This window comes from Haliotis cracherodii, unplaced genomic scaffold (assembly GCF_022045235.1).
Source record: "Haliotis cracherodii isolate W230 unplaced genomic scaffold, xgHalCrac1.p SCAF_2, whole genome shotgun sequence".
Classification (NCBI taxonomy): Eukaryota; Metazoa; Mollusca; class Gastropoda; order Lepetellida; family Haliotidae; genus Haliotis; species Haliotis cracherodii.
In genome coordinates this window covers 1,176,077-1,189,534 of record NW_027266275.1, presented here as the reverse complement: position 1 = coordinate 1,189,534, position 13,458 = coordinate 1,176,077, and the positions used below count along the sequence as shown (strand labels likewise).

Sequence of the window (13,458 nt, the reverse complement as noted above, 5' to 3'; positions counted from 1 at the left end):
TGGGTGTTCAATGATGATATGCCCGGGCCAAAGGTTTGGTACAGGGTTTCCTACAAGTTGGAATTTGGTCCTTGATGTGATATAAACGTTATTGAGTGGAAACATTCATACATAATTAATTGGTGTTCTCATTCGGTTGTGTAAATGTTGTAATCCCCATCGGTCGAATATTTAGATAAGAATAAGAAAAGTGTGTTCGACCGATCAACACTGTGTATTGTAGCATATTCGGCGGCTCAGTATCTGGAGATTAACGATCATCTAGAGCATTCCAAGATTTATCAAGAAGATGTATTAAGACTTTTTTTAAAAAGTAAGTTTGAATGTCAGCACTGTTTTGTTATTGCCGTCAAGTGAATAGATTAAATTCGATGATAACAACATCTTCAGAAAATAGTTTTCATACATTTCCACACGCCCAGCACGTTCGCAATGGAATCCGTGGTAAGTCACCAAGTTTCTGACTCTAACTTTCAAGAAGTTGGAGTACTTTCTTAACCCGAAAACGATGTGAAGATAACACAAGCCAAAATGTTAATACTAAAATGGCTGGCTTATATAGGGTTGAAAATGTACTTGATCGCTGTTGATTGAGTGAAGTCAAAGTCAAAGATAGAAAAAAACACTGGAGGATCACAACATTATATAAGATGCAGAAATAAATGAACACAGAGCCAGTCCACTCAAACATTATATAAGATGCAGAAATAAATGAACACAGAGCCAGTCCACTCAAACATTATATAAGATGCAGAAATAAACTGACACATATCTAGTCCACTGAAACATTATACAAGATGCAGAAATAAACTGACACATATCTAGTCCACTGGAACATAATACAACCCGCAGAAATAAACTGACACAGAGCTAGTCCACTGAAACATTATACAACATACAGGACCAAACTGACATAGAGCCAGTCCACTGGAACATTATACAAGATGCAGAAATAAACTGACACATATCTAGTCCACTGGAACATTATACAAGATGCAGAAATAAACTGACACATATCTAGTCCACTGAAACATTATACAAGATGCAGAAATAAACTGACACATATCTAGTCCACTGAAACATTAAACAAGATGCAGAAATAAACTGACACAGAGCCAGTCCACTGAAACATTATACAAGATGCAGAAATAAACTGACACATATCTAGTCCACTGAAACATTAAACAAGATGCAGAAATAAACTGACACAGAGCCAGTCCACTGAAACATTATACAAGATGCAGAAATAAACTGACACATATCTAGTCCACTGAAACATTATACAAGATGCAGAAATAAACTGACACATATCTAGTCCACTGAAACATTATACAAGATGCAGAAATAAACTGACACATATCTAGTCCACTGAAACATTATACAAGATGCAGAAATAAACTGACACATATCTAGTCCACTGAAACATTATACAAGATGCAGAAATAAACTGACACATATCTAGTCCACTGAAACATTATACAAGATGCAGAAATAAACTGACACATATCTAGTCCACTGGAACATTATACAAGATGCAGAAATAAACTGACACATATCTAGTCCACTGGAACATAATACAACCCGCAGAAATAAACTGACACAGAGCTAGTCCACTGAAACATTATACAACATACAGGACCAAACTGACATAGAGCCAGTCATACATGCGACACCAGGCTCGCTGACTTGGTTGATGCATGTCATCCATCCCAATTGCGTGGATCAATGCTTATGATATCAATCACTGTATTGTCTGGTCCTCTCATGGATGCAGAGGCGGTCGGGTAGGATTGTGGTTAAAGCGTTCGCTCGTCACGTCGAAGACACGGGTTCGATTCCCGACATGGGTACAATGTGTGAAGCCCATTTCTGGTGTCCCCCGCCGTGATATTGCTGGAATATTGCTTAAAGTGGCGTAAAACCAAACTCACTCACTCACTCACTCATGGATGCAAATAGAACAGTCTTAAGTAACAAATGTGGGTAGGGGAAACATACAATGTGGGTAGGAGAAACATACAATGTGGGTAGGAGAAACATACAATGTGGGTAGGAGAAACATACAATGTGGGCAGGGGAAACATACAATGTGGATAGGGGAAACATACAATGTGGATAGGGGAAACATACAATGTGGATAGGAGAAACTTACAATGTGGGTAGGAGAAACATACAATGTGGGTAGGAGAAACATACAATGTGGGTAGGGGAAACATACAATGTTGGTAGGAGAAACATACAATGTGGGTAGGAGAAACATACAATGTGGGTAGGAGAAAAAGACAATATGGGTAGGAGAAACATACAATGTGGGTAGGAGAAAAAGACAATGTGGGTAGGACAAACATACAATGTGGGTAGGAGAAACATACAATGTGGGCAGGGGAAACATACAATGTGGGTAGGAGAAACATACAATGTGGATAGGAGAAACATACAATGTGGATAGGGGAAACATATAATGTGGGTAGGAGAAACATACAATGTGGGTAGGAGAAACATACAATGTGGATAGGAGAAAAAGACAATGTGGGTAGGGGAAACATACAATGTGGGTAGGAGAAACATACAATGTTGGTAGGAGAAACAAACAATGTGGGTAGGAGAAAAAGACAATGTGGGTAGGGGAAACATACAATGTGGGTAGGAGAAACATACAATGTGGACAGGGGAAACATACAATGTGGATAGGGGAAAAAGACAATGTGGGTAGGAGAAACATACAATGTGGGTAGAAACATACAATGTGGGTGGGAGAAACATACGATGTGGGTAGGAGAAAAAGACAATGTGGGTAGGAGAAACATACAATGTGGGTAGAAACATACAATGTGGGTGGGAGAAACATACGATGTGGGTAGGAGAAACATACAATGTGGGTAGGACAAACATACAATGTGGGTAGGAGAAACATACGATGTGGGTAGGAGAAAAAGACAATGTGGGTAGGACAAACATACAATGTGGGTAGGAGAAACATACAATGTGGGCAGGGGAAACATACAATGTGGATAGGGGAAACATACAATGTGGATAGGAGAAACACACAATGTGGATAGGGGAAACATATAATGTGGATAGGAGAAACATACAATGTGGGTGGGAGAAACATACGATGTGGGTAGGAGAAAAAGACAATGTGGGTAGGACAAACATACAATGTGGGTAGGAGAAACATACAATGTGGGCAGGGGAAACATACAATGTGGATAGGGGAAACATACAATGTGGATAGGAGAAACACACAATGTGGATAGGGGAAACATATAATGTGGATAGGAGAAACATACAATGTGGATAGGGGAAACATACAATGTGGATAGGAGAAACATGCAATGTGGATAGGAGAAACATACAATGTGGATAGGGGAAACAAACAATGTGGATAGGGGAAACATACAATGTTGGTAGGAGAAAACATACACTGTGGATAGGGGAAACATACAATGTGGGTAGGAGAGAGTAGAAGGCGGTACATGGTCTATGTCGATGAACTGCATCGAGTCGGTTATAATTAAAATCAAAATTTTGTTAAAACATTGTTGTAAATTAATTACATAAAAGCAACCAACAAGATGTTGTTTTTTTCTGAAAGACCTAACGCGCCTTGACGCCTTGACGCCTCAACGCCCACGGACTTTAAGCCAATGGCAGAACAGAAACTAGGAACGGGCACTCTTTTCTGACGAAAGTCGATTTCAGCTCTTCAGTCATGATGGCAGAGTTCGTATTCACTTCGACCATGAGAGCGAAGGTCACGTTGTTGCATTTAGGAGGTCGTGCCATTCGTCGGTGGTACAGTAGCGTCGTGGTTTGGGGGGGGATCTGTGGACAGCAGGCGATGGATCTCGTCATTTGTCAAGGGCCAATCTCACCCTACAATGCATGAGGTAATTTGCCCAGGTTTTCACCCGTACCTACAACAAAGCCCTCGGATCATCTTCCATTAGGTAATTTGGGACGTACAATTACAGCAGGACAGGTACCTGTGAAGTCCAGACAAGGTTTACTGGAAGCTCTAGCAGAGGATTGGCGCCGCATTCCACCTCAAATCATTCCACGTCTGACGAACTCCGCACGTGGTCGGGTGAGAGCCTTGATCCCCGTGGTGGCCATACACGATATTGACAAAGTTTGTGACCATCACGTCACGTGACCATCCTGTCACCTTGTCTGGCCTTAAACCGTTTACTACATGAATTGTTAAATGATAGAATACCGGACAACTTACCCCACCCTAGTGATTTCCCTATATACGCTTTATTCTATCATTTACTATTGAGTAATGTCTTATGTTCATGCAAAATGATGTATTTTGTGCCATTTCTCAACTGTCTTGTCTTCTCTGGCAATGATCGTCATATCGTGCTTCGTATAGTTTCATTTGCCCGCCTGTTTAGTTCGAATGAAAACGGGTGAAACTTAAAAAACTAGAAAAAAGGTGGAAATCGGTTCCCTGTCCCTGTGGACCACAGTAGACTGGAGCGCTACAGGTAAATAGCAGGTGTATCCTAGATTGTGAATGACCCACTTCTCTGACAGAATCACATATATAACGCATCTAAGTAAAGTTGTTAATTTTAATAGTAGTTCTTTCCAAATCTAATCAAAATCTAATCGAATAATTGGAAGATGACAGAGCTATGTAATGTCTAGAGGCTATTTCTCTGAATGCGATATTTCAAGCGGTTGATCACTGGACTCACTTGGTATAATGTCACTGATAGTGATGAGCGTTTGGCGCTGACCATTACAGTATCCGATATCGGTATGAGAGGTGAATACCTACCTGGTATTTTAGAAGATGTGCTGTATAAACTATTACCTACTTATTACTAAACAACACATTACCGCATTGTCCCTTTGAATTCAGGAGGTTGTGGTAGCCTGGTGGGTAAAGCCTTCGACGTCAGGCCGAGGATCCGGGTTCGATTCCCCACATGGGTACAATGTGTGAAGCCCATTTCTGGTGTCCACCGCCGTGTTGGTAAAGGCGGTGTGAAACCATACTCACTCACTCACTCACTCCCCTAGGAGTTCACATGTTCCATTGATTTGCAAAGTCTTTAAAATCTTTTTCCGTCAGTGACGTGTTTGACTGTATAATATGACCGGCAAATATACCACAACAGGAAATGACAAAGTCATCATTTAGATACAGACTGACTGATATAAAAGATTTAACGTGCGCTTTCCGACTACAGCGTATTTCGCACACGGATTAGATACAGCAGGAGGCAGTGGTTATATACGCTGCTAATAGCCATCTTCAATTACCCAGGGAATTATAGCTCAGCTCTACTATGCTAAATATCCCCGCCCCATTTGCCACCACGGCTTGGCTTTGAGCACGATTCGAATGACACGAGGCTAAAAATAGCTATGCAATATTACTCTCGTCGCCTCCCGTGGTAGGTCAGTACTAGGCTAGATGGGGAGGTGACGTCACCCCGTCACCCCGCTGTGGTGGTGTGCCCGGGTGTTCATGACAATCCCGTGAAGCATTACACAGTGTAGAAATACATGCATGAATAATACCAGTGCCGACCGCGAGGAAGAGAAGAAATATATCACTACTGGTCTCTATGATACACCGGAACATTGCTCGTGTGTATGTTATGAACGTTATCTGACACAGCGTGACAATATAAACAATGGCTGGGAAGGACATTGTCCACGTGCAGCATTGTATGGCGAGGTGCTTGTTCCGTCAATCAGTGCTTGTCTGACCAAAGCTTGCATTAATTACTTGTTGCTAAGACAACATTCCACATCCGGGGGTTCCGGAGTAGCCTTGTCAGAAATATTGTATTTCTCCTGTATGCGTGATTACCGCTATCTGTGCTCATGTTTGTCGAATTGTTAGCTCACCTTCTCCGCTTGTTAGCACCAATCTCAAAATATCGACTACTGCAAAACTAGCTAGTGAATATCCCCAAACTAAGAAATATTAAACTGGCCACCAAGAACGGCACATTGATTAAGGACTGCCTTGACATCCCGTTCTTCTCCATTGTATGCAAGGATTGCAAGTCAGCTTCCTGCATCAAATCAGTATTGCATTGGAGTATGTGGCAGTTACTCCTGAACTCAGGCATATAGGTATGATTCCGACATTGTTGGTCAAGGATAAAGAATATGAATAAGATTACAATCAGCTTATGATCACAATAACTTTGGAGTACAATGATATGTTGATACTACATATGTGCCGGGACATGGAAATAAATTATTATTAAGTTCTATTTCTCTATTGTATTTGTATTGTCTACGATGTCTCCATAAATACGGTATATGAGTTGGGAGTTGCCATAAATTCTCCGTTCTCCCGTCGTCTAAGGCGCCGCGATTCGCTGTGCAGAGTTGCGTCCCTTTGGCACGCCAGAACCCTATGATTGTGGGTTTGAATCCCGGTTCGCCCCCATTATGTTTCTAGGTTTGTCAGCACCATTCCCGTGCTCGTGGGTTTCAACGAAGTGGTAAACGTCCCTAGACCTGCATCACTTCGGGCTTTCCTCCCACATTAAACTGACACGCCGCGATATAACTTTAATACTGTTAAAAGCGGCGTTAAACCCAACTCACTCACTCACTCACTCACTCACTCACTCACTCATGTACATATGTGCCAACACCCACGTATAGATCAGCAAATGTGTTAGACATTCCACGAGAGGTCGTATAGCGGGCCGTGTGGGCGTGGATGTTGGGGATGCTTTCGAAGTGAGAGTTGAGAGTATTGATTTCTACCGCGCCGATGATTTCTTACTGACCTCGGGGTCACGGGTGGCAAAGTCGTCTAAGACGCCGCAATTCGATTTGCAGAGTTGCGTCCCTTGGGCTTGCCAGGAAACTATGATTGATGGTTCGAATCCCGGTTCGTCCCGATAGTGTTTATTGATCTGTCAGCTCCATACCCGTGCTCGTGGGTTTAACCAAGGTGGTAAACGTCTGAGACCTGCATGACTGCGGGCTTTCCTCCTACATCAAGCTGACAAACTGTGATATAACTGGAATACTGTTAAATGCGGCCTTTTAAACCCAACTCACTCAGCTAACACCTCCATCACGCGACATAACTGCATTTGCTTTTGTGGCAACAAAATGTGGCAAATGAAGATCGCAATTAAATATCTTTATCTGACATGGCAGTGTCATCTTATACTGACACCGCTTGTGCTTTGCCACGTGTTACCAATACTGCTTGTGTTTTGCCACGTGTTACTGACACCGCTTGTGCTTTACCACGTGAATACTGCTTGTGCTTTGCCACGTGTTACTGACACCGCTTGTACTTTGTTAGCTGTATTTGTATTTGAATGAGTCCAATTTAGCCGCACCCCGATGCCCCTCTACCCAACATACATACTGGGGATGACAGCTGCTGTTGCTGCCCGGGTTTTATGCTTATCTGCGTTATATGGTGTATATATACATATACTGTCGAGTAAAAGAAAGTGTAAACTTGAAACTTGGATTTGACCAAAATATTACTAGGCTGAACAGCAAACTTAAGGTTCAAAACCAACTATGATACCGGTATCTAATAAATCACCATCGAATAACCATTTCTTGTTTGTTTTCACTTTTAGCCACCAACAAACATGGGCGTGTACTCTATTTCACTCGGCAGTTTATTAATGCAATAAAGGAAATTCGAGTTGTGTAATGTTTCTATGTTTAATTCAAGTCAATTTCATCAACGTTCTCATCTAAATCAGATCTTAGACTGTGATCAGATACTTCTTCTCAGCAAGCCTTTATTTGGTTTGATGGTCACGTGGGTGGGGTCTCTAAGTACCTGAACTAAAATAGACCCTGTAATGGGAAAGTGGGTGTGTGTATCGACAGGCCAAGTGAAGTTGTCTCGTTTAGGACAGACCGGTTAAAAAAGGTTATCCTTGTATTGAAGCTCAGAAAAACCGAATGATATCTAAATGTTTACACATATTGGATATGTACAAGATATAGACAATGGGAAAATCAAAATTAAAATCGAGGGTCTGATTATCATTTTCAAATTGTGACGAAAGTAGCTCTCGATGTGATTAAACCTCTTGTTCTAATGGTCTTCATAGTACCAGGTAGATGTGTATATATGTTGACTGCACTAACGTGACACATAAGGACCCAGTCAAGACAGTGAACTGACGCGCAGCTGAGTGGTAGTGATCAAACTTCTCGATATTTAGTTACTTGTTCAGTTTTAGTTTTATTTAAACCTGAAACGCATGACATTTGTTGGAAAGTTTGACGCAATAACGAGACAAATTTCCGAGAAGGCCATGCATGGGTGCATTTAAATCTTTTCAACCAGCTGTTATTATTTGGTTAACAAGATCTTATATAGTTGGTTGTTCAGTTGTATTTTTATAAAGTTTATCGCTATAATGAGAAAGAGAATTCGGCCTGAATAGGCTACTGCGATCATTTTCTCTGACCAGACAATTGTTGATCAAATTCAGTATGTAAGGGAGGTAATCGCATAGTAATCAAATATATGGTTTAAGATGTCAAACAATACATGAACTGAAAAAAATATCGTTCATATTGTTGAAACATGACTGAGTTGATTAAATATATAGGGGGTGGGGGGGGGGGGGGGTATTTTATTCTAAATATGATTTGACGAAATGAGAGTTTGCCGCCGTGTTGGTGCATGCATGTTATGGGTGCACTACCAACAATCTAATACTGAGTTCTAAACATTTGGAGTGACGTCCCTTTTTTTCCAATAGATGGCGCTGCCTACCTACGACCCGGCAGTTTTGAAAAGCGGTCAGAACAAGTTCGTTGTATTTATTTTCAGTTTGTCATCATCATCATGGCAAACATCAGTCTTGAAATCGACGACTACTTTATGCATTTAGAAGAAAAACGACTTAACAGTTTCCAGAACTGGCCATATGAAGCAGAACACGAATGTACAGCTGCAAAGGTATGCAATTTAGGCCAAGTCGACATTGTTTTTTTGCGTTTTGATGTTTTCCATTTCACGCTGGAATGGAAAATACCGATTATCAGATTGTGCCCTCAGATTTCTGCCACCCCTCTGCCGTCTCCATATACTTTCTTTAATTTGTGTAGGGTACTAACCTCAAATGGCTTAAAGAAGACCCTCCTTCACAATACATACAGTGACATAAGTAATTGATCAAATGTAAAAGGAATGTTTGAACTTAGTTACAGCATCACTTCAGTCTTGGCGTTCCATTATTCCACAAAGTAACGTTTCACTGTGTCCCTAGATAGAAATATAAAGCACATTTGACTTGTAATGGACAATGACAGTTAGAACTGAGAGGCCTTGAACTTGAAGCTGCTATAGCCAGTAATATGCATACCAAGAGAAAGTGAGGATAGGGCCTACAATTTATTTTTTTTCTAAAGAATTCAGTGGCTGTGTTGCTGCTTTTGTACATTTAGTTAATTAGTTATAGGAGATATGCTTCTGACTGAGACATCTGACATAAACAAAACATGCCAAAAACATTGGTCGTCATGTAGACATAAGTGTGCACTGTCTACATTTCCCAATCTCTTGTCAGAATTCCCCTGATTGAGCCCTTACAGTGTTTTGTTTGTCAATAACCAGTATTTCCTGTCTAGATGACACATTTCCTTATTTAATTCATGTTCAGACAATTTCCCAAGATGTGTGTAGGCCATGTAATGATAGAACTCAGTGTAGCATGAAGCATGGCTGACTGGACTGACTGATGATGCTTGTTGTAGCTGGCTGCTGCCGGCTGGTATCACATCCCCACTGACCAGGAGCCGGATGCTGTACGCTGCTTTGTCTGCCTCAAGGAACTGGATGGTTGGGAGCCCAATGATGATCCATGGTAACAGTTATACTGGTTCTTTAACTTCACATGAATTTGACTTAAAAGAATTAGATTACATAAGGCATACATCAGTTAACAACCTACAGCAAAAGTATTGAGTGTGTTTAACAAGTTAAAAAATAATGTCTGTGGCACGCTATCAAAAAGACCCTTATTATTCACACCCTTCTGTGTTAAAGACACATTGCCATCATATGATCTTCTGTAACATTATTGGTGGCACATGGTCATGTGTACAGCGCACAGGTCACAAACAGCTACAGATAAGCTGTGTATTTGCGTAAAATACCCCCAAAAATATTCAAAGCCCAATTACTTTCAATTAACTTGCGTACTGAAACATGCATTAAATAAAAAAATCAAAATGTATAAAAACAGTATGCGTAAATACCCAATGAAGCTTTTTGAGCATGCATATAATGGAGCTTATTCTGAAACACAATTACAAGCTAAGCCTATAGTTAAAACCCTTATATATACATCTAAAACATTATTTTATTGTTTTTGAAATCTCAAAATGTTTACTCATTTTTTCGGAAAAACCCAATAGAGTGATGAAAAGATGAGTGAAAAAATATTGGTTACCCAATGAAAAATGTAATAACCAAATCAAAATAGAAACCTTTGAGTAAAAACTCAATCGCTGAAAAAATTATCTGGAGCTCTGCACAAATCAGGCAAGGTTAAGCAACATTGGTCCTTAGGCAAGTGACTTTGTTTAAAGATCTGTCTTTTCACCAACCTTCTAGCGACTCAAAGGGATCTTGGGTTGTATACTCCCTTGGGAGCTGAGAATGAAATTGAGTGCACAATGATCCATTGAAAAGGATAAGAAGGGTGATGCACTTTGAGTATGCCTCTGTGTGGTGTGGAAATATAGAGCAATTTAAATGGCCTATAATCATTATTGCAGACCACACGGATACTAGAACTCCAGGTGCCTGCTCTTTGTGCTATTATGTTTCAGTCAAAAATTTAAGTGTCACTATGTGTTATCGTGGTTATGCAGCAAGGAACAGACCGTGGATTGAGCGTTGGCCCTGAGAGTAGAAGGTTGGTGGCTTGATGCCTGTCCTCGTCATACCAACAAACGTTAAAATGTGGTCCATGTTGTTACCCTGCCTGGTGCTTGGTATTAAGGAGCTAAAACAAGGTGTGGTTGGCTCATAGTTTGTGTATTGTGTCTGGGAGGGGTATCCTCATTCAACAGTGATGTGGCATCTCGGTGGGGTAGAGCATTATAACACTGGCAATTATGCCGACTAGTAGGCCACACACGCAAGTCGCTGTGATAAGTACAATAACTTTGAATGCAACATTAAAGCCCATTTCACCTCACACCAGGATGGAACATATGAAGCACTCCCCCCAGTGTCCATTCCTCAAGCTGCCCAAGACAACTGGCGAGATGACAGTGGAACAGTTGCTCAACCTCGAGATAAAGAGATGGTCGCTCAAAACGGTAGACTCACGAGGCTATTTCTTGGCTACACTAGAGATTATTTGAAAGATTAGATAATCATTACACTCTGTGAGCAGAACAGAAACATCAATCTATACCACTCAACATTTGACAGAGAGTATTCTGTTATTTATTCATATGGAGAAATGTCCTATCAAAGATTTAGAAAATTCCTACATTTGTTCTTGTCAGATTACCTGCAAATCTTCAAATGACAGGTGTTGTCTACTAAATCTGTGTAATTATTGTACTGCTTTGTTTCTGCAGAGAAAGATCTTGGATGCGAGGATTGAGGAATACAAGCTCCAAGCTGATGCTGTCCGAGATGCCATGAAGAATCTGGTGGATAACTGACATAACGCCCCTCTGTGCAGGACATTATACTGTACACTTGTTCCTAGGGAAAGACTTGCTCCTCGTGTATCACATGCCTGATTTCATCCTTCCTCTGGAACCAACCTTTCACCCACGACACGTCAACATCTTCGTCTCATGCATCACACAAACACACAATCATCATTACTCTTGCATTGTCACAACTACCTTATGATGTGGAGATGGATCACACCTGGGTGTGTGACTGACAGGCAGAACACGTCTGTATTTAGGATTCATGGACTTTCTATGAACTGCTATGTGTTGTATAGCTTGTTAGCCGATGTATATAATAAAAGTCAACATACATAATAAAGCATGCATTTGTGTCAATCTATGTTGATATTTGTACTTCTATTTCTCACTGGGAAGGATAGGGCCGCATACCAGTACTACCACCATACCAAATTTAAAGGGGATCACATGCAACACAACACACCAAATGGGGATCACGTGCAACTCAACATACCAAATGGGGATCATGTGCAACTCAACGTACCAAATGGGGATCACATGCAATTCAACATACCAAATGGGGATCACATGCCACTCAACACTCCAAATGGGGATCACATGCCACTCAACACATCAAATGGGGATCACATGCCACTCAACACATCAAATGGGGATCACATGCCACTCAACATACCAAATGGGGATCACATGCCACTCAACACATCAAATGGGGATCACATGCCACTCAACACATCAAATGGGGATCACATGCCACTCAACACATCAAATGGGGATCACATGCCACTCAACACATCAAATGGGGATCACATGCCACTCAACACACCAAATGGGGATCATGTGCAACTCAACACATCAAATGGGGATCACATGCCACTCAACATACCAAATGGGGATCACATGCCACTCAACACATCAAATGGGGATCACATGCCACTCAACACATCAAATGGGGATCACATGCCACTCAACACACCAAATGGGGATCACATGCCACTCAACACATCAAATGGGGATCACATGCCACTCAACACACCAAATGGGGATCATGTGCAACTCAACACAACAAATGGGGATAACGCCCAACTCAACATACCAAATGGAGATCATGTGCAACTCAACATACCAAATAGGGACCATGTGCAACTCAACATACCATTTGGGGATCACATGCAACTCAAGTATGAATATATTTATCTATAAACTGTATGCCATGTGATACAAGTATGGATTACAAAAGCATATTTTAAGTTCAAAAGGAAGTGGCATATTTCTCATTCTCTTGACATTTGTCACATAAGTGCCAGTACATGTTAGTTTCTTGCTATCTGTACACTGTAAGAATCTCAGTATTATCAACAGACAGGGAGGGAAACACTCTGCCCTTATATTTTTATATTGTTTATGGGCACGGGTGGCCCAGTCGTCTGAGGCGTGATTCAATGTGCAGAGTTGTGTCCCTTCAGCACGCCCAAAACCTATGACTGCGGGTTCGAATCTCGGTTCGGCCAGATTATGTTTCTAGATTTGTCAGCACGAAGTAGTTACATCTTAATTTCGTAATGATTTGAGCTGACAATAACAATGAAAACTTATTGACCATAAAAGTTTGAAAACTTATTGACCATATCGTATCAATTCTGATTCAAGCAGTCATGTAATGTTTCATGAGAGACATAAATATGCTCACACAGCCAGTATCCCGACTAATCCACGACACTCCAAAACCAGATTGGAATAGACAATGTCCAACACCAGATGCCCATGTTCTAGCTTGGTCAGGTGTAATATAAGTTTGAT

General features: G+C 41.0%; 2 protein-coding genes across 2 annotated transcripts; both read left to right on the top strand.

The window, feature by feature from the left end:
- The first annotated feature begins 8,756 nt into the window (after positions 1–8,756).
- On the top strand, positions 8,757–11,996 carry LOC139469065 (baculoviral IAP repeat-containing protein 5.2-like). The gene is made up of 4 exons (XM_071251193.1): positions 8,757–8,938; positions 9,736–9,845; positions 11,193–11,310; positions 11,578–11,996. The coding sequence occupies exons 1-4, from the start codon at positions 8,825–8,827 to the stop codon at positions 11,662–11,664; spliced, it is 429 nt and encodes a 142-aa protein (XP_071107294.1). The 5' UTR covers positions 8,757–8,824; the 3' UTR covers positions 11,665–11,996.
- A 112-nt stretch (positions 11,997–12,108) lies between these two features.
- Positions 12,109–12,861, top strand: LOC139469176 (leucine-rich repeat and coiled-coil domain-containing protein PF3D7_0703800-like). The gene has a single exon (XM_071251312.1). The coding sequence runs from the start codon at positions 12,109–12,111 to the stop codon at positions 12,859–12,861; it is 753 nt and encodes a 250-aa protein (XP_071107413.1).
- Positions 12,862–13,458: the final 597 nt, after the last annotated feature.

Bases quoted from the DNA above. Each gene is read 5' to 3' on its own strand.
- LOC139469176 (XM_071251312.1), top strand. From the start codon at position 12,109: ATGCAACACAACACACCAAATGGGGATCACGTGCAACTCAACATACCA.
- LOC139469065 (XM_071251193.1), top strand. From the start codon at position 8,825: ATGGCAAACATCAGTCTTGAAATCGACGACTACTTTATGCATTTAGAA. The intron at 8,939-9,735 runs GTATGCAATTTA...TGCTTGTTGTAG, and splicing joins ACGAATGTACAGCTGCAAAG to CTGGCTGCTGCCGGCTGGTA. The intron at 9,846-11,192 runs GTAACAGTTATA...ACCTCACACCAG, and splicing joins GAGCCCAATGATGATCCATG to GATGGAACATATGAAGCACT.